The 25,291-nt window shown below is 43.3% G+C and overlaps 1 protein-coding gene across 9 annotated transcripts in view; it reads left to right on the top strand.

Moving 5' to 3' along the window:
- Window positions 1–25,291, top strand: part of ELAVL1 (ELAV like RNA binding protein 1) — a 52,482-nt gene that overhangs the window by 11,269 nt on the left and 15,922 nt on the right. For all 9 annotated transcript variants that reach the window (XR_015279212.1, XR_015279213.1, XM_086862868.1 and 6 more), the window contains exons 2-5: window positions 2,816–2,999; window positions 19,175–19,278; window positions 20,059–20,212; window positions 23,264–23,489. Coding sequence is in view for 7 of the 9 variants with exons in the window: in XM_086862868.1 (XP_086718994.1) it covers window positions 2,816–2,999; window positions 19,175–19,278; window positions 20,059–20,212; window positions 23,264–23,489 (668 nt within the window). In the remaining 2 variants the exon portion in view is untranslated. The remainder of the gene's footprint in view (window positions 1–2,815; window positions 3,000–19,174; window positions 19,279–20,058; window positions 20,213–23,263; window positions 23,490–25,291) is intronic.

The following is a 25,291-nucleotide window of genomic DNA, read 5'->3' as shown; positions in this document are numbered from 1 at the left end:
CTCCCCAGGGGCACCAGCTCAAGCTGTTCTGTGTCACTGTACCACAAAGGAACTGGAGTCTTGGGACTGTGTTATGGGAAACCTGGGGCCGAGCCGGTGAGAGGAGCTGGTCTGACTGGGAGAGTGTGGGGTGTGCAGGGAGTCACACGGGGCCTGTGGGGTCACTGGAACCACTGGTGCAAAGGGGCTTTGATCCCAGCAGTACCAGTCTGGGGAGCTGCCAGCGGGACCACCAGAGTGGCATCAGACCAGTTGAATGTGGGAGTTTCCTTAACACCTCACCAGCAGAGGAAGTGGTTTCCCACTGACTTCCAGGCTTGCTGGACAAAGTTAGTCCTGCAGCAGATTGTGTAAGTGCTCAGCAAGAGGTTAGAGAAAGAAAGAAGCATCTTCTCTCAGTGCTCCTTTAGCTCTTAACTGTGCCTTTATTGCTCCTGCATGCTTTGTTCCTGGTATCCCATGGAAACGTTTGACAGGCCTGTATGCAAGGGCTTCTAATTTTTACTTTCTAAAAGCCTGAAGAAAATCAGGTGTCAGCTGCCTTTCCACCTTCTAATGGCTCTGAATCAGCACTGCCCAGGCACTGCTGGAGTATCTGGAGGTGCAGACTGTGAGTACTGCAGACAGGTTAGAGGATGTGGAACAATGATGGAAAGTCAGTAGCCACTTGCCAAACTCTTGTAAATTCTGCTTTATGCCAAATATAAGTGTGGTAACTTGCCATCATGGTGTGCTGGGAAGGTTTCTCTGCTTGGTATCTGACTGTGGTGCCTCCTTTTCAGGCAGCAGGTACACCCTGGAGAATTAAAAAAAAAATGCCAAAACACCAATCCTTAAGTGTCTGTTCTTGAAATCATTACAATATATAGCAATTTCCTCATCTCAGCAGCAGGAAGGATTTCTGTCGTAAATAAATGACAATAAAGGGCATATTTGGTTAAAATGAAAGAAATTTTAACTTTTTACTCTTAAAAGTGAAAAAATCTCAATGTTTCTTCCTTTGCTTACTAAATATTCTAGTTGTGCTGTACAACTTGCACTCATCAACATATTGGTGTGTTCTGCTAGTAGGGCTTGAATTTTGCAAAGGGCAAAGGCAAGCAAAATTGCCTTCTATTCAGATAATTCTGAAAATGCATGTTACGTGGGCTTGTAACTCTAGACACAGTGACCAGAGGCAGTTCAGCTGTTCGAGTGTTGTTTACCAGAACAGGAAACTTCTCTGAGATTGTGCTCAGAGCCAGGAGGGAATGTGTATTTAATGACAGAATTTGCAGTACAACTGAGATGACCTGGCAGCTTAAAAATTGTCCGCTGCAGGGAGTCTCTTCTCCTGCTTCCAGCTTTGCAATGCCTCCCCCTGCTCTCCTATCCTGTGGCATTAACTGGTGCTTATCTTGCTGCAAGGAAAGCAGATTAAAACTGCTGACACAACAAAAAGAGCTTCCCTCCTGTGTGGTTTTCCATTGCTTTCACAGTACAGATTGGTTATCCTGTGAGCAGAGGGTGCTGGAATGGGCTTGTGTTGACACTTGAAACACAAAAATGGGGGTAGAATCTGATCTGTGGGTAAAGGGGAGCAAGAGCTGCCAGCTCTTAATGCTTCAACACATATTGAAAAGATAAAGATTAATTTAAAATCCATACTGTGTTAAATCTCAAATTAGCATAAGTCTTCTCATGGTTTATTCTATAGTGATGTGCTGAGGAATTTGTTTAAAAATTGGGCCTTCACTGTCAGACATGAATTAACAGCAGCTGCTGGTAAAAGGCCTGGAAGTCCCTTCATGCAGGGAGCATATTCTTTCTGTACTGAGGATTTCTGGTTTCTGTTTCTGACTTCTTCCATTGTTCAACTCCTGGCTGTTAGCGGTCCCTGGTGCAGTCCCTGGAAAGGTTTATTATTTAGCAGACCCAGATCTGTAGATCCTGTTGCAGAAACAGGGTTTAGATATCCCAATTTTGATGATTTCGAAGTAGTTTAAGTGCTTGAAGAACTAGAATTCTAGCAAGCCATGAGCAGCTTGAGTCTGGTGTGAGTTTTAGTAGAGTAGGTCAAATAAAACACCAGGATTCAGTCCCTGATGGTGGACTGAGGCAGAGAGTATCTTCCTGTGATAGGGATTCTGGATGTTTTCTCAAGGCTTTCTTTAAAAAGCTGCACAAATAGAAACTCTGTTGAATACTCAATATGCCCCCAAGTCAGTGTGCAGCACAGACTCACTGGTTTCGTACACACAGTTAAGCAGCACCAAAGGCAGCATTAAACCATTACAGGCCTTGAGGTGTAGGATAGACAATGTTTACAGGGGAAAGCTTTCAGAGAATTAATAGACCCCAGCTGAAACACTGAACTGGGTCAGATCTTGTGGCTTCTTGTCTCCATGTCTGAAAGAGTTCTGGGCATAAAGTTGGAATTCAGGTTGAGGTGGCAGTTTGGTTGTGTCTGGTCAAGTACCTGGACATGGGGGACCTGGTTTTTACCTCGGTTTTTGGGAATACTTTGGGGTTTACACGAATGTCTTCAAAATCTATCTTGATGCTTTTTATTAATGTAAAACACTAGAAATCCTGAGGAGCTCTTTAATGGTACATAGTTCTGTAAAATGAATTGTTTGTGCTTTTGAAAGAATGAATTGTTCTGGAATTTTCAACAAATAGCATTTTGTTTTCTGAGTTGGAAAAAAAACATTGCTGAAGCACTGGCTTGTTCCCAGTTTTTTAAATAAACATTCAAACTTATTTCAGGTGGAGGATGTTTGGTTTATGGAAATGTGAAGCTCTAAATCTCGCTGCGTATTTTTTCACTTTGCAGATATATTGTAAAATGTCCAATGGTTATGAAGATCACATGGCTGAAGACTGCAGGGATGATATTGGTAGGACAAATTTAATTGTGAACTACCTCCCTCAGAATATGACGCAGGATGAATTACGGAGTCTGTTCAGCAGCATCGGCGAAGTGGAATCTGCAAAACTTATTCGAGACAAAGTTGCAGGTATGATTTAGTATTTCAGAAATTGTCACTTTGTGTTAGACTGCTCCAGCAAATACTTGATTGAATACAGCTTAATGTAGAAATACTAAATTTTTGTATAATCAAACTACTGACAAGTTTGCCTGGAACTTCATTAATGCCAGGATTGGGTATTAGGAGGAAGGAATGCTCAAGTCTAAGTTAATGACTATTGTGTCATTAAGATTTCTGAAAAGTACAGTTCCCAAATTTGAACATTAATAGACAGGTCTATAACCAGTTTAGATTTAGTCCCCAGCTGATTAATTCTTCCTATAGTCTGGGTGGTTTTGACTCCACCAGAGCTTTGAATATACAAACAAACCTTTTGTTCTGATTTTGATCAGTAAAATAAAGGTGTGCTGAGGTTCTGAAGTAGCTGTAGGTCTTATCACTGTTGGGGAATTTAACTTGTAAGTTTCTTAAAAAGGGTTGATAATAATAGCAGCTTTAAAATATGAGAAGAATGAATTGTTCTGACTTGTGAAACTTAATGTTTCCTTGAAGCAAAGCAAATGCTGACAGACCAACTGTTTCCATATCTGTTTAGTTGCAGGAGGTTTTAGCTGCTCTCTGAAGAAGTTTTAGTTCTTGCATTGTTAAAATACTTCATTTACAAGTTTTGGTTATTTTTGTTCAGAATTTGCAGAATCTTTGATTCAGTGAGAGCATTTGGTTGTTTCTGGAGGGGGGAAAAAAAAGTGCTGTTAATTAGCTGTGCACTGGTGTTTGCTCCCAACCTGCAGCTCACTGCTTATGGAATTCTCTGCTGCACATGCTCAGTGTTCTGTTTCAGAATCCAGCAATACTGATCGTTATCTAATTCGTAAAAGAACAGGCCTGAGACTGCCCCCCAGTCTGTAAAAGCTGCCTGGGAGCTGATGGAATCCATGAGAGATCTTTGTGTGTCATCTTTAGTGCTTTATTTGCTTGAGAATACCCATGACAACTGAAGAATTAAAAACTTCAGAATTTCCCTTCTGAGTAGCCTCTCCTATTTCCATGTCTCTGGCTTTCCTGTTATCTTACAGATGAAGTATCTCATGATGTCTGTTTGAGTCTGTACTTAAGGGATGTATATGTTTAGTCATGATAAAATTAAATAAATACATGATTTCTTTGAATGTTTTGGTAGGTGAGTGTTTGTCCCAGATGTTGCCCTGTGCTTTGCAGCACTTAGAAGTGGAGGCTTACTCTGAAGGCTGGTTTTGCAAGTAGTAAGAGTCCTTGTTTAATGATAGCAAGTCATAGCTGACCTACACTTTTGACTGTAAAATAAGCACAGAATCACCTGCGTGGGAGGGGAGGATATTTTCAGTGGGAAGAGACTTCAGTGCCTGAAGTTGAGAGCCTGCTCCACACTATTACCTGTAGCATCGAACACTCTGGTAAAGTTTGGTTAACTTTAACTTGGAATTTGACAGTGCTGGGTAATTTAAAGTCCAAAACACACACTTGTGTGCTCAAGGTTGTTCTTAACCTCAAGAATCAAAAGTAAAATTGCTGTTATTGTTGCAGAGAGTCCTTGAGTGCCTGTGGACAGAACACTGGCTTTTCTCTAAAGTGGCTGCAGGTGCTGGATTCTGTATTGCTGCTGTGGTCACACCTCTGAATTTTGTTGCTATCTAATTTTTCATTTGCTTGCAACATTATTAGGAGCCGTTACCAGTCGTCTCCATGCTTACTGATAATTCTGGAATATCAGTGCTTTTTTTCTTCCTCTTGCTTTTGTTTCTGCCCCTCAATGTTCACATTACATTCTCTGTTCTCAAACTCTGTTAAACAGATGGGTGTGCAGCAGTCCCTGAACAGAAAAATCCTATGGCACAGTTCTGCTTTTCTTGTGCCTTCACTTGGCATTTCTCTGACCCTGTGGCAGACAGCAGGAAACTGGAGCTGCAGAAAAACCTGTTCAGCTCCCTGACCTTGGTTTCTGGTCAGATAAGTCATAATATTGGCATGTGTGATAGAGCAGGTTGGGTGGCCTGGACAAGAGGGAGGGCACCTTTTTGCTTTTGTTGGAATTACACTTTTTGGATCAGTTTAATTCTTTTCAATGAAGTCATAGCTTTTGGTGCCCCTGTAAAGTTGTAATAATCAGAGTGTTTTGTCTTTTAAATTCCCTTTATTGTTTGTGTTTGCAGAATTAAAATCAATGTTTAGTTGATAATGCTTGCTTTTTTGTAAAACATTGAATGATAACACACATTTCTTCTCAATTTATTGTCTGTTAATGAAACATGGGGCAGAAAATACTTCTGCCTGGAATGCGGTTTTTCATGACTTACTGAACTAGCATAAGAAGCTGTCTGGAGGCCAATTACTGGCATTCAAGAATTGATTTGAAAGCCAAAGCTTGGGTTTGTTTGAGTAAAGTATTTTATTATGATCATTACATATGTTGCTGTGTTTTGCTTCAAGTGCAGCAGAGTATTGAATAATCTGTGTTCCATGTGTTAGGTTGTGGTTATAAAATATAAAGAAAATCCTTGAAGCCTCCAGACTGCTGATCCCTTTATCTCACTACTGATGAGCATTACAGGAAGTTGAAAGTAGCAGCAAACTACAGTATCAGTTCACGTTCCTTACCAGGAGCTTTTTGCTTTGTGTACATATGGGTTATAACCATTGATAAAGGTGTCACTGTGTGTCTGGTTTGTTGTTTGAGATGTGACAGCCTTTTTTTTCTTTTTTTTTCAGTACCTGTACAGAAAAACTTGTGCACAGTAGATGAACATGAGAAGGATTCAGGGCTCCTCCTGATCATGTTGGAGGAATAGACTTCTGGGGTTTGCATTTCCCAGTTGGTGTTGTGCATTCCTCAGCACTTCCAGACATGGCTTTGGTTGACTTGTCATGAGTGAATCAGTACTGGGGGTCAGAAGGCAAATACTGGATTGTTGCAATGTGGCTCACTGTACTTGTGTTTATGGCATGTCTTGGACATCCAGGATTTTCATATGATAATTATAGAATTCATTGGACACTGTTCTTTCTGTCAGATCTTAATCAAACAGCAGCCACGCCTTGAGGCTTTGAACCCTAAGGAAATGTTAGAAGGCTGATTCCCAATATAGTATGGCACAGTGTCCAGCCTGCAATGTAGCTTTTTGCTGGGTCATCTCCTGGCCTGTCATGATGATTGCTGATCATTGCCATTGGCCTGATTCCATCAATGAAATCCTCTCCTCCTGTGACTCTGGCTCATGAGGCTGAAAGCAAGAAGTCTGGGGTTGGTCCAGTTCATCTGCACCAATCGGACAGTAGCCCTGCAGCATTGACTGCCGACACAGCACGGCCAGACTTGTACTCTGCACTCATTCCCTCAGTGGGATGTGTATGGTGTTAAATGTCCATGCCTTGGAGCAACTGCCCTGTGCTAGAGATGATCCAACAAAAGAAATCTTTCTTGTACTGTATTTTGCATGGGGCTGTTTGACTTTGCTGCAACATCCAGGTTCTGGGGTCTGGGTAAACATTTCTCCTTCAGTACCTGTTAATGCAGAAATCCAGGCCTGTGTGCCCCTCTGGGCTTATTCAGTTTCTTGCAGCATAGATGCTGATGGCTCATTGTGTCATGATGTCTGACTGTGCACAGCACAGATGCTTCTGCTCAATAGCTCTAAATTTTCTAAATTTTTTCATCTTTAACGTGATGTCCATGCAGCTGTACAAAGGCTGTTAGTCCTTCTGGTCCAAATGCTGAAGCTGAAATTAGTTGGTCATGAGTGTTTTAGTTTCTCTGTCTTCCCTTACTCTGCTGAAGTATTGGTACTTTCAAACGTGACTGTCCTAAAGCTCTGAAAAGGTCGAGTTAAATTTTTTTGCGGAATTACTAAAAACAAAAAGCTGCCAAACTCACGTGCAATGGTGGCAGCACATGGTAATATTCAAAATAATATTCCTGCTGATTGGAATAATTGTGTGAGCTCTGGGGTGCTCCCACCAGTGATACTGTATGTAACTGTCCTCAGAGTGCAAGGGAAAATAATTCAGCAAAATTACCACAAAGCTGTGTTGGAGGAATTTAAACTGGATATTAGGAAGAGTTTCTTCCCCCAGAGGGTACTGGGGCACTGCCCAGGCTCCCCAGGGAATGGTCTTAGCCCTAAGGCTGCCAGAGCTCCAGAAGCATTCAGCTTTCAGGGACTCTCAGGGCGGGGTTGTTGGGGTGTCTGTGCAGGGCGAGGAGTTGGAAGGGCCCCACAAGGACCATCAGTCCAACTCAGAATATTCTAGGGTTCTATTCTAGGATCTTATGAACCTTTTTCCCCATGTGTTTATGGTCTCAGACGTCTGTGAGATCTATTTATTGTTCCTGACACCATATCCCTGCTCTGAGTCCCTGGTGACAGGTTGCTGTGTACACCTCGCTTTGTGCGGGTTCCTTCTGACAGTGATTGATTTTGTAAAGGAGGCATCCAACTTCCTGAGGGTTCCTTCCCTCACACCTTTGTACTGCCTGAGCAGGGAATGTTTTCCCTCTGGTACTCATGACTTTCTGCTCTAGTAAGTGTAGGATATGATCCTTCACACTGTTCCAAAGGCTGTCTGTACCTGTCAGCTCCCCAGACATGGCTCCCCCTGTGTAGAGGCTGGGAGGAAGATGTGGGCTTCCTCTGCACTCTGCATTTGCTTGTGTCAGTGTGAGTTCTGATGGAACTTAGCAAAGGTCAGACTCTCTGATCAGCAGCTGTTGAGGGAAAAGGGAATCTGTCCACTGCTGCTGGAAAGCGTGGAGCAGAAAGGACAAGGGTGACTTGTTAAGGTTGTATGGAGAAATTTGGGGTCCATCTCAAACATTGCTGTTGTGATGGCTCACACTTTGCAGGCAGGCCGGGGACACCTTTCTTACAGGACCAAAAGAGGTCACTTTCAAGTAGTTGCAATTCCTCAGGAATGGACATAAAGATTTACCCTTTCCCTGCCTTTTTCTTTTCATGTATTCTCTGGAAGACTGACTCAGAAGTTATGCAGCTAAAAAAGAAATGAATGTCCTTGTCCATGTGAGCATTTCAAGCAGAAAGGGGAGGAGGATTTTACTGCCCAACTGTCAGGTGCTGTAGGGTGGTGAGTAGCTAGCTCAAGTTCATGTGACAGGGCAACTACTCATTTCACCAATGCAATGAACTCAGTCTAGAAACTGAATTCTGAAGTGTTCTTGTTTGTGGAAAATACTTAAGTATTCTCTTTGGCTGAAATAGATTGCTTTTGCATGCAAAACACCCATGAAATTGTTTATGCAGTTTTGCTGTTAACTGTGGAATTGGAATGCATCATTACCTCTGATTTTTTTTTTTTCTAGCTCTTTAATCACATTGGGTGGTATGCGATTTCTTTAAATGTGCATTCAAGAATGCCTTGTGGCAATGGTTAACTTAATGAGAAGTGCAAATGGTTTGCAGACAAACTGCCCATGTACTGAAAATATGAACATCAGCTTTGCCAGCTCCACTTAATTCCCTTTGTCATAAAGGTGGCCATATAAACTGCCTTGGAGGTAGTAACGGAGTTCTCTCAAGGGTATAGGAATACAGTTAACCTAAATCAAGAGAATCCTGAAATACCCTGAGCTGGAAGGAACCCATAACAATCATCAGTGCAGCCCCTGGCTCTGCCCAGACCCCCCAACAAGCCCACCCTGAGCATCCCTGAGAGCGCTGTCCAAACGCTCCTGGAGCTCTGGCAGCCTTGGGGCCGGGCCCATTCCCTGGGGAGCCTGGGCAGTGCCAGCAGCCTCGGGGGGAAGAACCTTGCCCTGAGATCCATCCCAAGCCCTGGCACAGCTCCAGCCCTTCCTGGGCTCCTGTCCCTGTCCCAGAGCAGAGCTCAGCCCCTGCCCCTCCGCCTCCCCTCGGGAGGAGCTGCAGCCCCCGAGGAGCCTCCCCTCAGTCTCCTCTGCTCCAGCTGAACGAGCCAAGTGCCCTCAGCTGCTCCTCAGAGCCTTCTCCTCCAGACCCTTACCCATCTTTCTAACCCTAAAGGTTGCCTGGGTTCTTTCAGAGGGATCAGAGCACAGCCCGTAGAAGCAACAGCTGTAGCAGCAGTTCTTGGATTCTGCTTCTAAATATTCAGGGCATATCTGGGATTGTCAGTGGATTTCTGGTACCCCTCTTCTGACCCAGAGTGCTGGCTGCTGGCAAGATGGGATAGCAGCAGGACAGTTGGACTTTGAGCAGGTTGCTCTGAGCTTTGTCGGGTGTACTTGACCAAAATGATATTGGAGTTTTTGTTTTGGTTGATCCCTTCTTGAAGACAGTACTTGTTTAGCTGCCCCTTAGGCCAGGCCTATGTACCAGTCTGGTCTAGAGCAGAGCTTCAGGAGCACTGTGAGCAGGCAGGGCAGGGCAGGGACCGGGCATTCTGCTGTGTTCAGCCCATGTGCACTCAGGGCTGCTGCTGATGTGCAGTGGTCTCCAGCAATTGTGGCAGCACCTGTTCCTGGAACAGCAGAGGCCTTGGCCAGGGAAAAGCTGCCTTGACTGAAAAGGATGGTGGAACTGTGCAGGGGGTGCCTGGGGCCTCTCACTCAGGCTGGGCAGATGGGTTCTTAGTGCTGCAAGTGAGGAGGACCTGTGTCACCAGGTGAAGGGCCTGTGGATGTGTTGAAAACCAGTCCTTGAGTTTGGGGATCATCAGCACCAGGTGCAGCTGGAGGGGAGTCCCTAGTGAAGTACCCAAAGGTTTGACATCAGGGCCAAATCTGTTAGAAATGTTGGTCACTGAGCTGGCTGATGGTTCTGATGGCACAGTTGGTGTGTGCGCAGTGATGCCAGCCTGGGAACGGTGGCTGGTCACCAGGTCATGTTGCTGCCACTCAGAGGGACCCTGAGAGTGTTCTCTGAAAACTTTGAAGCAGGGCTGGCACAACAGGCAGTGACTCTTTGCTGTTTTGGGGTCATGGTTGTCCTTCCACTCTGTCTGGATACACTGAGAGGATTAAATATATCCCTCCTTACCACACAAAAGTCATAAAGCCAGACCATTCCATGGCTCTGCTTCCTTTGCTTTTTTATTTCCCCTCATCAAGCTGCACAAATGAGCCATGTAGCACCATCTTTGGTTGTGTTCTAATATTTTTCAGCATGTTTTTAGGGGAAAGTATTGTTCCACATCTTATATATTACTTTCATTCTCTTCCAATGAAGAAGCTGTGTTTCTGCAATGTAAAAGTTGGGTTCAGCTCAGCCTGTGATCAGGATGACTGAGCACTTGCTGAGGTTTTTGTACTGTAGTGTTTGCAGGTAAAGTGTTGTTATTTGAAAGTTAAAATTTCTTCCTCAAGAGAAGGAAGAAGTGATTTTTTGAGCCCTCAGCATCTTGAACAGTCAGATTTTTGTTCCAACAACAGGTGAACAAATTCTGTCCTGTTTAAAGAAATGAGATCTTGCAGTAAGTGGCAGGCATTTTCCTCCCAGATTCCCTCCAAAAAAACAGTCTGTGGTATTTCTGCACAGTTTTGGGCCTGGTGCTGTGTTCACTTTACAAATTCTTTTCACTTCACAGAATCTCAGATGCTGGCAGTTCATCTGGAAAAGGAGTCCTGGAGCAAATGAAATTAAATCTCAATAGAGAAATGCTCTGGAGCTGAGAAAAAGGGAAAAAATAAAAAAGAGAACATATAGAAATTATAATTATGCAAAGAGGCTTTGTAAAATAAAATTAATTACTAAAAAACCTCCACCCTTTTATTTTCAGGATTTAACGCTGTTATTCTTATGGTTGAATTTTTGCAATATTGTGGAGATGGTGAGATCCCTGTGAGCTCTCTGAGCCAGGGTTGACAACAGACATGTCAAGTTAGCTTTGTAGCTTTTGACTTTTTCCCAGAGAGGTGTCTGTTTGAGTTGCTTGTATTCATCTGTTTCAAGGCAAATACCACTGATTTTACATAAGAAGAGGAGGCAGCTTTATTTGTAATTTGTAATGTTTTGCTGAGGTGTTTGAAGGTCAGGCTTTGGAAACCAGCTAAATGTTCTTTTGCCCTTAAAACTTCTATAAATGAGACTCTCCATTGTTTGGTTGTGAAGAGAAAGAGAGTTGTGTCCTAAAGCCAGGGGAAGCAGTGGGGGACACATTCTGGTCTGGAAAGACATTATCAGTATAATTAGGTATTTTCTTTGTTTCCTTGCTAGTTCCTTTCTGTTGCCATCAAGTGTCTGTTCAGCAAGATGTGCTGGTTTGAAGTCTCGAGCAGAAGTGGGAATTGGCACAGTGAGCAGTCTGGGCCTTAGTCACAGGAACTGCAGCAAAGCTGGTTTCAGGTCCTGTAGAAGGAAGGTCCTGAGCTGCTGCATAAAGGGTGAAACATCATGGAAATGCTTAAAATATAAAGCTAAACTTTCAGTTTTGCACTCTGTGTAGGTGGAGCACGGTGCAGTAATTGCCGGTGTTTGTGTGACTGACCCAGCCCTACAAAAGCACAGGTTAGGCACAGCCCTGGGCTGTTTGGCTGTGCTGAGCTTTGCCCCCAGCCTGACACAGACACAGGACTGTGTGGAGTTTTTGGTGCTGTCTTGGTGGTTCAGGGACTAAATGATAGTTTTGGGCAGCATTTATGACTTAACTGGAGATAAGGCACATGAAAGTATTTCAGAATGATTAATTGTTGCTTCGACAAATTCTTTTGGTAAACAAAAAAAATACTTGCTTCAGTTTCCCAAAAGCTGCATAGGAGAGGCCAGAATATTTTTGGTAGGCAAAGTGAAAGTGAAATTTACAATTAACTGCTTCAGTACCTGCACTGAGGCTCCTGCATTCAGTTCTGTCTCCAGTAGTGTGTTTTCTGGAACTCACTGTGGTCACCATAGCACAAATGGTTGTGTCAGAGACACAGCAGCTGTTCAGTGTTACTGGTGGGGTGGATGAGAGGACATTGCTGAACTGTGGGCTAGGGGATTGAGTAAGAGAAAATTTTTGGTTCAAGCTATCTGTATTAGCTTCAGCTTCATGTGCTTCCAGAGTAGCTGAGATACATCATCTATACCATTAATGAAGGATTGAGTGCAAGGCTGGAGCCCCTTTGGTCTGGAGCCAGGCTGGGAGAGCTGGGGGTGCTCACCTGGAGAAGAGAAGGCTCCAGGGAGAGCTCCTTGCCCCTTGCAGGGCCTAAAGGGGCTCCAGGAGAGCTGGAGAGGGACTGGAGACAAGGCCTGGAGGGACAGGACACAGGGAATGGCTTCCAGTGCCAGAGGGCAGGGCTGGATGGGATATTGGGAAGGAATTGTTGGCTGGGAGGGTGGGTATGGATGCTTAATATGAGCAAAAGCAGGGAGCACACCGTCTGTAGAAAAGCAGGCCGCATAACTTTCTCAGTCTCGCCTGAGAAAGTGGCCTGGGCAATCATAAGGAGGAATTAAAACAATCCTCAGAGATAGAAGAAGACGGCCTTGCAGCTGCTGTTTGTCAGTTTCTTGTTTTCCTGTAAGAGAAGGTCAAGGGGTGGTGTACCCCACTGACCAGTGATGGTGATGGGTTAGTTCACTAACCAATAAGAGTTTTACCTTTCTGTACTTTGGCATATCGGTCTATAAAAGAAGATCTGAGGTAATAAACCTCACTCTCCTGTTCAATTCACAAGAGAGTCCGTGCCGTGCTTCTCGCTGTTCCCAATAGAGTGACAGGAGGGCAGGCCCTGGCACAGGGTGCCCTGAGCCGCTGTGGCTGCCCCTGAATCCCTGGAAGTGTCCAAGGCCGGGTTGTATGGGGCTTGGGATAGCCTGGGATAGTGGAAGGTGTCTCTACCTTAGTCACGGGGTTGAATGAAATTGTCTCTAAGGTCCCAAACCATTCCATGACTCCATAATTTCCTGTATTTTAAAAAACATGGTATTAATTATATGCTAGAAGTTATTCTGTTTATTACTATTACTGTCTATATTGTGATGCTGGAATTTGATCAGCATAGACATGGAATGGAAAATCATGCTATTAACTGTTAGTTTTGAAAATTGGTCATTAAATACTTCAGATGTTTGTTCCCATCCAAAAATGTGTTTTGACAGAAGTCCTTCATGATGCTGCTTTCTTTTTGATGCAATGACACCTTGCAGTATGAAAACAAAACCTGCTAAGGATGTAACAAATAGCAGGTGCTATTACTGTGCTAATACTGCACAGTCAAGTATTCTGTCTTCTGGCTGTACAGGATGCTGTTATCCTTCTCCCTTGGGGCACTGCTGGCTCATGCTCCATACCCTGATTCCCAGCTCATTTTCTATACAACAGTCTCCAGCCACTAAGTGTCCAGTCTGTTGTTGCTAGGGTGTCTTCCTCCCCATGATCAGGACTCTGTATCTGTCCTTGCTGCATTCCACAAGGTGCTGTTGGCCTGTCCCCTGTAGCAGCCTGACCCTTCAGTCTATGACAGGTTCCTCCCAACCTGGTGATATCTCCAGTCTTGGTGAGAGCACATTCCCATCACCTCTTCTACAACATGGATAATGAGGTAAACTTTAGGTTCCAGTAGAGACCCTGCAAAATCCGCTAGTTCCAGGCATACAGCTAGAAAGTGTGTGAGGGGTGTGTGTGTTTTTGTGTCCTTCTGAGGATGATGTGGTGTTTACCTTCCTTGCAATTTCCTGATCATTCAAAGATGAAACAGTTTTGGCAGGGACATGAACCTGATGCCCCATCACCATTACAGAGAGCCCATTTCATCCCCCCCAGGGGTTTGTCTGGGGGCACTTCACTCAACCAGTCAGTCCCTTGCTCAGTGTTCATCCACTGGCCTTTCTCTGGGAGCTCTTTCCAAAGTGCGGAGTTCCTGTTAGACTCTGCTGATGAAGTGAGGCTCAGAAAGCATCCTCTGCTCAGATCACATGTTAAATCTGCTGCCATACTTCCAGCCTTGTGCTGCTGGGACAGCAATGGAACATTTTCTTGTTACCCTTGATATTATTCTTTTGTTTCATTCCATTCTTTTCAAGAACTGCATTTGAGCTCTGCCATTCCTCAGACACAGGGGACAGCGTTTCTGAATTCCTGCTTTTGTAGCTGTCACTTCTTCTGTCTCCTGTGCTCTCTGTTTCCCTTGGAGCTCTGCCATGGCTCCCTGCTCAGTCAGGCTGCTCTGCTCACACATCTGTGTGTTTTCCTGGCTGTTAAGAAACAGGATGCTGTATGTGTGCTGTGACTTGCTCGGCACTTAGGGTGCAGGCTTTTGATCACCTGCTCTGCCAGTCCTACCTTGCTGCACTTCTACATTGTCATAAAACTTTTTGGGAAGTTTGATGCAGGAGGGTTGTGTTATTTTCTGGGCTGATGTGATTCTGTAGCCCTGGTTATACAACAGTGTAACTGCTGAGGAAGCCCACACAAGGCACATCTGAGCACTTCAAAGTGTTCTTATCCTCAGAAACTATAGCCACTGCTTTGAATTCTGCTGATGCCTGCTATTTGACATGGTACGTGTCAATGCATTCACACATATTTAGGCTCTCTAGTTATCACTCATAGGACAGTTTGTAAAGCTAAACAAAAAAATCAAACCCAGCTCACATCCTTCAAAAGCTGATTCCCAGTTCAGAAAACAAGTTCTAAACTAAGTTGCCATCATGCTGAAGTGCACTGACATAAAAGGAGCCAGGTTTGATTTTGGGGTTTCTTATGGAGGACAGGATGGGGAGGATCTGATTTAGCTGCTCTCAGTGAAATGCACTGGTGTGTATCAGACTCCTCAGTGAAGCTAGAATTGTCAGCACTGGGCTGGGAATAAGGAAGGAGCTGGTGACTGAAGCTGTGTGTCTCAGGAGCTGGAAAAGGAAGCAGGGACATGGACAGAAACCCAAGTGATGCACGGAAAGAAAACCAGCACCCTCTCTCCTGAAAGGGCCTTTTATTATGGAAACAAAACTTGATTCTTTCTGTTGAAGGACTGTAGTATTTTGCTTAAAACTGGGTTTTGTAGTTACTTGGTTAATTATTCGTCTCCAGATAAGGACCTACTTGTTGCTCTTTTTTAGCTTTGTGTCTTGAGTTAATTTGTATATATGTATATGCAAGCTTTTAAAAATATTTTTTAATTTCTGTCCACTAAAATGTTTTGAAAACTGTTACAGCACCAATTTTCTTTGCACTGCAGGTTTCTATAGCAGGCTGGGAACATTAGGAGAAAGCAAAAAAACTTCTCTCCTTGCCTGGGGTAAACACTTGACAGCAGTCATAATGCTGTGTAAATGCCAATTCCTTATATATTTCCTGGCATCCCTAGCAGATAGGTAGATTGTCCTGTTTTGGAGTAAAATTATAAAGCAAAGACCATTCCTGTGCAGGCATCCTGAGGTGGAAATGTCTCCTGCAGTGACAGGATTGTTCTGTGTTAGCCCAGCCCAGGTAGAGATGAATGCTGGGCACTGAGTAGGAGGAGATGTCTGAGACTGATGCTATTGCGTATTTTAGAGCAAGTTAAGTTAATATATGCTATCAGTTTTGCATGGGTTGGGTTTTTCTAGCACTTAAGCACTATACAGTCATGTTATACTACTGTAGTTTAAAGGTGGTAAGTACAGACACAGTCACTGTGTGGGGGTACTTCGGGAACAGACACTTGGAAGGAGAAATGTGTGTAAGATCCAGGATAGAACTTGTACAGGAACAAGTGGACACAGAATATGTACACCTCTGTCCCACTGTAAAAGGAGAGTGTTGGCTGGATGCTGTTGAATGTGCTTTCAGTCAGAGTACCTGGGACAAAAATCAGAACTGCTTCTATTGTGGGCTTGCATGTGTGTTAGGGCACACTTTCTGATTCCAGGGACTGGACCCGAGTCACCTGGTACCTTTTGCTCCTAGGTGTCCATGAGTGCTGCAACTGTATTTAATTGACTTAAAGTTCCTTGTCATTGATCTCAAATGGTGCCTAAATACATAACCTATGTGTTGGAAGGAAACAAAGTACTGTGGGCAGCAGGGGAGAGGGGAATTCTGTCCCTCTGCTCCACTCTGGTGAGACCCCATCTGCAGAACTGTCTCCAGCCCTGGAGACCCCAACACAAGAAAGACATGGACCTGCTGGAATGACTCCAGGGAAGGCCATGGAGATGCTCTGAAGGCTGGAGCCCCTCTGCTCTGGAGCCAGGCTGGGAGAGCTGGGGGTGCTCACCTGGAGAAGAGAAGGCTCCAGGGAGAGCTCCTTGCCCCTTGCAGGGCCTAAAGGGGCTCCAGGAGAGCTGGAGAGGGACTGGGGACAAGGCCTGGAGGGACAGGACACAGGGAATGGCTTCCAGTGCCAGAGGGCAGGGCTGGATGGGATATTGGGAAGGAATGTGTTGGCTGTGAGGGTGGGGAGGCCCTGGCACAGCTGTGGCTGCTTCTGGATCCCTGGAAGTGCCCAAGGCCGGGTTGTATGGGGCTTGGAACAGCCTGGGATAGTGGAAGGTGTATCTGCCTTGGGCATGATGTTGAATGAAATTGTCTCTAAGGTCCTACCAAACCCAAACCGTTCCATGATCTACCATGCTATGCCTGCTATGTTCTCTGGGAACTTGTTATAAGGAAAGGATACTCAGTGTACTGAAGACAGCATAATAAATTTATGTGAATGGAATCCTGCTCTTCTTCACCCGGCAGAATAGTCCCCCAGTCCTCCCCAGTGCAGCATCCATCCAGGAAGTGACAGTCCTGACTGCCAGGTGTCACTGTGGGTCACACTTGGAGGGATTAGTCTTGTTTGGAGTATATTTCCCTGGTCTTTAAGGGCCCATTTCCATAAGTTTTGGTAGGACCTGGTTCTGTTTGGTAGTTTGCTGGAGTATTCATGTTTATGTGACTTTCGGGACAGACTGAAAACAGTTGTTGCTCTGAGCCTTCGGAGCAGGCTGGACCTGTGAGGGATGTTGGATCCTTCCCATCCTTGGAAAAGTTATTGCCAATTGTCCACCTGGTATTTTTTCCCTCTTAAACTTACTTTTGTTTTCTTAGTCTGGAGAAATAAGGTAGGGTCCAGGTGTTCAACATTTTTCTAATTGTTCAATTACTCATTTCTTAAAGAGGTAAATAATCTCAATTGGTAAGTGGGTGTGAACCAACCACATTTGATCTGACTGACCATCTTTGACTAATTAAAAAAAATACTATAAAGAAATCACAAAAATCATGCTGGGTACATGTTAGAAGCATTGATGAGAATTTTGCAGATGTTATCTGTAGGTCTCCAGCGGATGGAATTAAATCCTACTTGGATGGCACAGAGGTTTGCTGTTAGTTGTGTGATATGTCTAGTGTCATGAGAGGCTGATTGGAGCTGGTTTAGTTCCAGGTCTCTCAGGGAACAGGGTGTTGTTTCTGTGCGAGACTTGAACACAGGGGATCTGGATTCTCTGAGAGTTTTAGCAGACAGCAGGAATTACCTGTGGGTGTTTATACAAAGGGTGTATTAGACAACAGGCTCTGACATTGTCTGGGTTCAGCTGAGTTACTGCTGGATTAAGTTTCACAAGCAAGCAGTCAAAGGCAGACGCTGTGCCAGGAGCTGGTGCAGTTCTGCAGTCTGTTGGCATGAAAACACTGAGGGTTATTTTGGGGTTTCCTTCCATTCCCTTGTGGATTTTATGCTTGTAATCTCGATGTCTCAGCAGAGTGGGCATCCTTTTTTTCAGTATCTGAAGTTAGTGTGAAATTCTCTTGCAGCCCTTTTCTTCATTTCCTCTGACATTTGTGCCAGGATATCATCATTTGACACCGTCTGTATTTGGTGTTCTGAAATGTCTGGAAAGCATAAGGAAACTTTTGTCAGCCAATACCATTGCAGAGCCAAGCAGTGTGATTAAAAAAGGGCAATTTCACCACAGAATCCTTTACCATTACAATTTGCTTTGTCTTCTAGTGTCCTTAAGCCTAACAATAGAACTTAATAACTTAAAAGTACTATACTGTTAGAGGAAAATAGCACATTTTCCTATGCATGCTTACAGTCTCATAGATCTGACAGAGACGAGAAGTTAGCTGAAAAATGTGTGTCTTGGGTTGAATTGCAGTTGTTTTATTGCTCTGAAAATAGTCTTGAAACTATTTTAGTTATTTTTAGACCTACATTGACAAGAACCTATAATTGTTGGGAAATTGCAACCCAAAATGATCTTAGCATGTAATGTTGTAATGGATAGTAGCAATTGCGGAGATTGTAGATAGAAACAGAACAAGTGTCTAGATAAATATCCTTTTCCTTAAATATTTTAAGGATTTTTATTATTAATATCAAATTCTTCCTGTAAGAATTAAGAGTAAACTTAAATAAAGTGTACATGAATTGTCTGCCTTAAAGAAAATTTTTCAGTCTTCACTATGGCTGCTTGTTTGCTGTATTTATGAAGGATTGGAAACTTCTTTTTCCCTCTTGTCCCTAGGGTTGGGGGTTGGAATAGCCAAAGAAATCACAAGGCTCTTCATTTCATACTTGACAGTTCATCTGTTGATGTTTTCTGACTTTCTGCTCTCTATCCACAAGACTTTGTACTGATGAACTTGGTGATTGCCTTTCTCCCACGTCGCACTGTATTGGGAATGGCGAGGCAGTAATGACACAGACTCTCTTGTGAGTTGAGCAGGAGAGCAAGGTTTATTACCCCAGATCTTCTTTCATAGACAAGCACACGAAGGTCTGGAAAGGTAAAAACCCTTATTGGTCAGTAAACTAAGACATCACCATCATCAGTCAGTCGGGTACACCACCCCTTGACCATCTCTTTCTAGAAAACAAGAAACTTGCCAGGCTGTCTTCTATCTTGAAGGATTATTTTGATTCCTCTTTATGATTTCTCAGGCTACTTTCTCAGGCTAGTCTGACAAAGTTATGTGACTTGCTTTTCCACAGACACTGTGCTCCCTGCTTGCTGCTTGCATTTAGCATCCATACTCCCACACCTATGGAGTTTGCAAGACTGTTCAGAGTTGGTGTTTTAGTTCTAAGTTTCTTGCTGTTGATGGGTACTCTGTCCAATACCCTCTGTCTAGGAATGCAGAGGGATGTCCAGAGTGGAAGTAAATGACCTCTGAGTTACTCATGATTTGTGCCAGCCTTGGGAAACCATTGGCTTTCTGAAATATTTGCTGTGTGGATTGTGTATGTTGAATTCACTTCTTGTTTGCATTTCCTTTCATTTTAGTAATGATAGCGTTCTTTTGTTAGGATTAATTTTAAAAAATGTTCTTCTGTTTAGGACACAGCTTAGGCTACGGCTTCGTGAACTACGTAACTGCAAAAGATGCTGAAAGAGCAATAAACACACTGAATGGCCTCAGACTTCAGTCAAAAACTATCAAGGTAGGAGCTCTTCAGTCTTCTGTGAAAACAGCATTGTAATAAACTTCAGTCTGATGGTAAAGTCTGTGTGCTGCAGCAAGCATGAATCTGGGAGGAGAGCAGTGAAGTGTTTTGAAACAGCTTAGAATTTGAAGATTCCCTTTCTTTATATTCCCACCATTTGTACAGCAAGAGAGGGACCATTATAGATGGTTGCCAGACTTTTTAACTCATGCACATCTTGGATACTTCATAATATTTATTGTAAATCTTGTTAATACACATGCACTTCTTTCCTTATCCAAAACAACAGCCCGTGTTCTGTGTGTATGATTCACTCCTGCCTGGATGATCTGTGCAGCTTTCTCCAGTATCAGAAACTGTGACAGAAAACTGCACTCTACTCATGCACTCTTTTTATGAAGCTTTGGAAAATATGCTGGCAGGACAAGTTCCTGATGTGAACTGTGGCAGGTCCAGTGGCTGAGTCAGAACTTGAGAATCTTGACGTGGCAAAAGTGTTTGCCAGGAGTGTTGGTATTGGTCTTCTGCCGTCTCCTTACAGCAATGCTTATATAGTTGTTATTTCTTGGATAAACCCAAAATGAATGGAGTTATGTAGGGACATTCCCTTTTTCCTGGTGTTTGGTTGATTTTCCCTTATTGTCTCCTGGTTCCATTTTTTTGAACTCCAATAAAAATGCATGTGTTGGTAATGGGGGAGTTAATTAAGTTGGCTCATGACAATAAATTGATTTTCCCTGTTAATACCCCAAACATGTATTTTTATTTCTTTTAAAGGTTTCCTATGCCCGCCCAAGTTCTGAAGTTATCAAGGATGCTAATTTATATATCAGTGGCCTCCCCCGGTCAATGACACAGAAGGATGTAGAAGATATGTTTTCCCGTTTTGGGCGCATCATCAACTCACGTGTGCTTGTGGATCAAACCACAGGTGAGTTCTGGGGCCTTGGCTGTGGAAAACTGGAGTGTATGGCATGTGTTTGGTGTTTTTCTGAGACTGGCAGTACCTAAACTTAAGTAAATTAGACTTCCAGCAACTAGTCATGGCATCTGGTGCCAACCAGTGATACAATTTTAATGGGATATCCATGTTCAGTGATTTTTTTTAAACGCAGAATGACTCGCGCTGTCTTTTTGTGAGCTTACAGCCCAAACCTCAGACCATATTAAAATAAGATTATTGTCATTTTTGTCAGCTACTAATTTGCCAAATCTACTTTCTTGCACTGACACTTGCTGGCACTGCAATGCACTGTGTTTCTGGGCCACATGTGTAACCTGGAGTGCTGACCTTACTTTGAATTTACACACATGCAGCTCTTACCCACAGGTCAATTCCAAGCCATAGTTATATATTTAAAGCAAAACAAAAATGTATTTTGTCTTTTGTACCAGCCTGGAACTCACTCAATTTTCTTGTATTTTAAACCATTTGAGATGTCTTACAGGCCTCTGTGGTTACCACTAAGCAAAGGAATGAATTTCATGCACTTAGTACTGCCCTGAAAGTTCTAAAGGTATTTTGTGTACTAAAAAAGAAAAAAAAGAGAAAGGGGAGAAGTTATCTAGTTAGGCACTTGGCTCAGAGGAGACCAAAGTTAAGGTTTCTTCATGATGGTAATTCTGACTCTGTGTTACAGTGTGTTTTCAGAGTTTTAATTTCTTAATTAATTCTTTAATTTAAGACAACATAACTAACTGGCTTAACCTGTCACCCAGGTGTTCTGTGGTTTTACTGGTAGTCCATATGTCATGTTTTAATGTGGAGAGAGCTTTTACAAATACACTTTTTCATTGATTATGCATCTGCTGTACTGGAATAGAAGACAATCTAATTCCAGCAATTCCACATTTAACATTTATAACTGGGATGTACATTCATACACATCAGTCTAGAAGCAGCTCTCCTGCTCTAGTTCAGAGTGGGCCACCAGCAGCTCCTGGTGAGCTCAGTCTGAGTGCAGGCTGAAGTCTGCAGGGCTGTGCCCCCATCAGAGCCAGCTCCTGGTGCAGGCACCACTTGCAGGGCTTTGGTCAGATCATGCTGCAAACAAAACTGTGCATCAGAGAAACCTGAGGTGACTTGGTGAGATCTGGGGACTGACATGGAAGACACTTCATGGTTGGTAAGGAAAATCCCATCCTGCCTTTCTGGAAGAAAATTACTGTTTTGCCCAGATCTGATACCTATATAGTCCTGTCTCTAGAGCTGATTATCTAGGATGCAGCTGTAATGAGAAGCAAGAAAAAGACTTGTGGAGCACAGTGAACTTAGTAATGTAAGTGTCCAAACTAGTCATCCCTCTCTGGCAGTCCATGGGGTCTGGAGAGCATCTGGATTTGACAGAGCTGTAAAATGAGGTGACAGAAGTCATATAAATAAAACCTCCACAAGAATAATACAGTTTTCATGGGTGTGCTGAGGCCTGATGCTGTATAATTCAGCTCAGAACACACCATTCGCTTTCCAATAGCCTAATAATGCATTGACTGAAGAGAGGGTTCTGTTACATCTCACAGTATGCCTGCAGAGCTTGGGCTTCCCATCCCACCAGGAATGTAGCTGTGCCTTGGCTTTAAGCCTACCTTTCATATCTTCATCTACTCCCACTAAAGACATGTTTTAATTTGTACTTAGCTGTACCTTCTCACAGAGGTGGTACTCCAGCTTTCAAAAATTATTCTGTTTAAAAATACACTTTCTACAATATTTATGTTTTGAATGAATGCTTTGAAAAGCACTAGGATGAGCATCACGAAAAATGGAGTCACAGTAAGCTGAGCTCTAGTATAGACCTTGCTGAGTTGGGCCTTCCTAGGGTGGGACATACCCTTCCTGCTGGCACGCGAGGCTGATCTCAGTGGTACCTGAGCATTATGTGCTGTCAGCTCCACTCTGGTGAGCCCATTTGTTGTTATTTACCAAAATGCAAACACACCTTGCTTGTTTCAGGCCCAGGTTTTGACATTTTGTTCTGTGGAACAGAGAAAATGATCCTCCACAACCTTGTGATTTATGAAAAGCTTAACTTCTCTATCCGGCTTTGAAGATGGTCCTGGGTGGATGTAAAGAAAACATGAAAGTGTCTGATAAGACCCTTTCTGAAACAGAGCTAATGAAGTCCTACATTTAGTCTGGCCACGATACTTGCTTTGGAATGGCAATTAAACAAAATGTGCCCTTTTAGCTTCACTGTGATAAACCATATTTTCAGCCTGAGGTCAAGTCAGAAATGAGAAGCAAGGGGAGGAGAGCTCTCCAAGGCATAACATACCTCAGTCAGATGGATCACAGTATCCAGGGGCTGGGACTAGGAAAAAAATATGCAGATTTTTAACAGCTGTGATACTGGTTCAGTACAGCTACCAAGAGGTAATTCTTCATTGATTTTAGTGAATAAAAATAATCTACATGCCAGCTGGAAATAATGTATGTGGTGCAGGTGAAATTGTGATCTCTCCATTAAAAAAGGTGAGAGTCCTTTATTGCAGTCAGACATTTGTTCCCTCATCTCTGAACCTGAGCGTGTTTCTAGCATGGAAAAATGAAAACATTTGCAAAAATCTATCAATTCTGTGTTGGCAGATGGTTTTTAGTGATAACATAATCAAAACTGAGAGGTTTGGGTTTGTTTTTAACTGGAATTAATTTTTTTTTACTTAATTTAAAATGTTGAGGAGTTTTTTGTGAATGTAAATGTAAGTTGGTGTTGAGTATCATGGAATTCTACCACATATTATTTTAAGTGTTTAGTCACTGTGGTTGTTATAGCTGAAATGAGTATGCTAATTTGTCTTTGGTTTCTTAATTTTGTGCTTTATTCTCTAGCTGCTGAAGAAATATAAATATAGAGAACTTGAAAGCTGTGACCAAAAGAAATACTGAACTTTTTTGGGTTTTGTTTTCAAAGTTATTTTGAGTTTATCCTGAACTTCAATTTTTTTTATTTTTGTTTTTTTTTTTTATTGGTTTGGTTACAAGGTTTGTCCAGAGGGGTCGCATTTATCCGGTTTGACAAAAGGTCAGAAGCAGAAGAGGCAATTACAAATTTCAATGGTCACAAACCCCCAGGTTCCTCCGAGCCCATTACAGTGAAGTTTGCAGCCAACCCTAACCAGAACAAAAATGTGGCACTGTTGTCGCAGCTGTGTCATTCACCAGCTAGACGGTTTGGAGGGCCAGTGCATCACCAGGCGCAGAGATTCAGGTAGGTTAGGAAGAATAAATGCATTTAAGGCTGTGCTCCTGTTCCTGTGTCTGTCTGGGGAGCTGTGCCCCAGCAGCTCGGCAGTGATACCTTCATTGCAGCGTGTGTGAATGAATACGTAGTGCACTATGTGTCCTCAGTGTTATGTAAAGAAACTGTTGCATTAAAATATGATTAAAGAAAAATCTCACTTGTAAAATTTATATTGAAGTTAGTACGTAAAGGTACCTGCACTCTGGTGTCTGTTTCCACTACTGGGTTGCAGTGAGGGGCCAGCAGCAGCAGGTTCCAGGTGGCTGTTGGTAGGTGCCTGTCTCAACAGATCCCCATTCTGTGGTCTATATATCTGAGCACAGATAGAATTTGGCAACTTAATTAAAGCTCTGAATGGTTGGTTCCAGCAGGGAAGTGTTACATCAAGAGAGGAAAACCTTATCTCTGGCAAGAAGGTTCTGTGGGATTCCTGCCTGCATTGCAACCTGTGCAGGGTTCTGCTTTCTCTTGAGGCCTCTCGAATTTACTGATGAGATTATTGAGTAGTTGCAGCATCCTGTCTGCTTCCAGGGCTATGGAAGACGTTTGCTTTGCCATAGAAAATTCTTTGGTTGCTTTAAATATGAATTGTTTGAATTGGAAATGTCTTGGGTATTCATGGAGGAAGCTGATGGTTGGAGGGGACTCTGGAAAATGCAGTGTCTTGCAAAGAAGCGACAGGCTTTGAGATGATAGATGTTTCTGAGGGTAGTGGTTCCCTGTTGAGAGTTTACTCCTTTTTTTTGTTTGTGGTATTTTTCTCCTGTGAAGGATCCAATGAGCTCAGTAGAATTGAACTAAAATCTCAGCCACCTTTTAGTTGTGCTGCTTTTCCAGTGTTGCTGTCTCCTGTCTGCAGTGCTCAGCATTTTGAGCACAGCTCTGTGTAATGGGTCTCCAGAGAAAATTCGTACTTTTGTAGTCAGCTGTGGTTTTATTCTGAGAGTGGTTGAACAGTTTGCCCAAGGAGACAGTGAATTTTCTGTCTTTCGAGATGCTGAAACCTGGCTGGAATTGATACCAAAAGGATTAATCTAATTTCTACTGTGCCAGTGTAGTTTCAGCAGGAAATGGGGTATGCAGGATCTGCTTTCTCAGTAAGGATGGTTGGAAGATAAGGGGAAGACATCTGGCTTAGGAATGCAGCCACAGCCAAAACAAGGACTGAACCTGGGAAATTAGGGAGAGTTTTATGGTAATGAGCAAAACATGTGATGACTGTGTATAAGCAGCACACTTGTAGAAGATCATGTGCACGCAAGGTGGAGTTATCCCCTGTGCAACCAGGCCTGTAATGAATAAAGCCCTTCTGAACACTACATTGGTGTTAAGGAGTTTTATTGGAGTGGTTTTGGTGAGTTTCGGTGACAGGATGAGCCTAAGCAACTTGCTGGAGCAGGTGCCCCACTTCAAGCAGGGGAGTTTGTTAGAGGATTTCCAGAGGTCCCTGCCAGCCTCAGTCGTTCTCCAGTTCTCTTCAGCTATAGTCTAGGGAAGTTTAGCTCAGGCAGCTCTTGGCTTCCCTGAAGCAGTCACCCACATCTCCACAACACACTTTCTGAGCCATGCTGAGGAATGAAATTCTGCATTGCTTGTGTTTAGGTGAATTATTTTAAAAATTGACACATCTGCCCTTTGTTTCAGCCAGGGCTTCACTGTGTCCTGATCCTTATAAAATATTTTTCGTTCTTAACATTCTTAATTGGACATTTTCATCATTGTCCTTCCCCCTAAAATTTATGCCATGATCAAAATGCATCAGAATAAGC

The sequence above is a fragment of the Cyanistes caeruleus genome, chromosome 25, assembly GCF_971803275.1.
Source record: "Cyanistes caeruleus chromosome 25, bCyaCae1.hap1.1, whole genome shotgun sequence".
Classification (NCBI taxonomy): Eukaryota; Metazoa; Chordata; class Aves; order Passeriformes; family Paridae; genus Cyanistes; species Cyanistes caeruleus.
The sequence above is the reverse complement of the archived record's forward strand: the minus strand, read 5'-3'. Positions and strand labels throughout refer to the sequence as shown.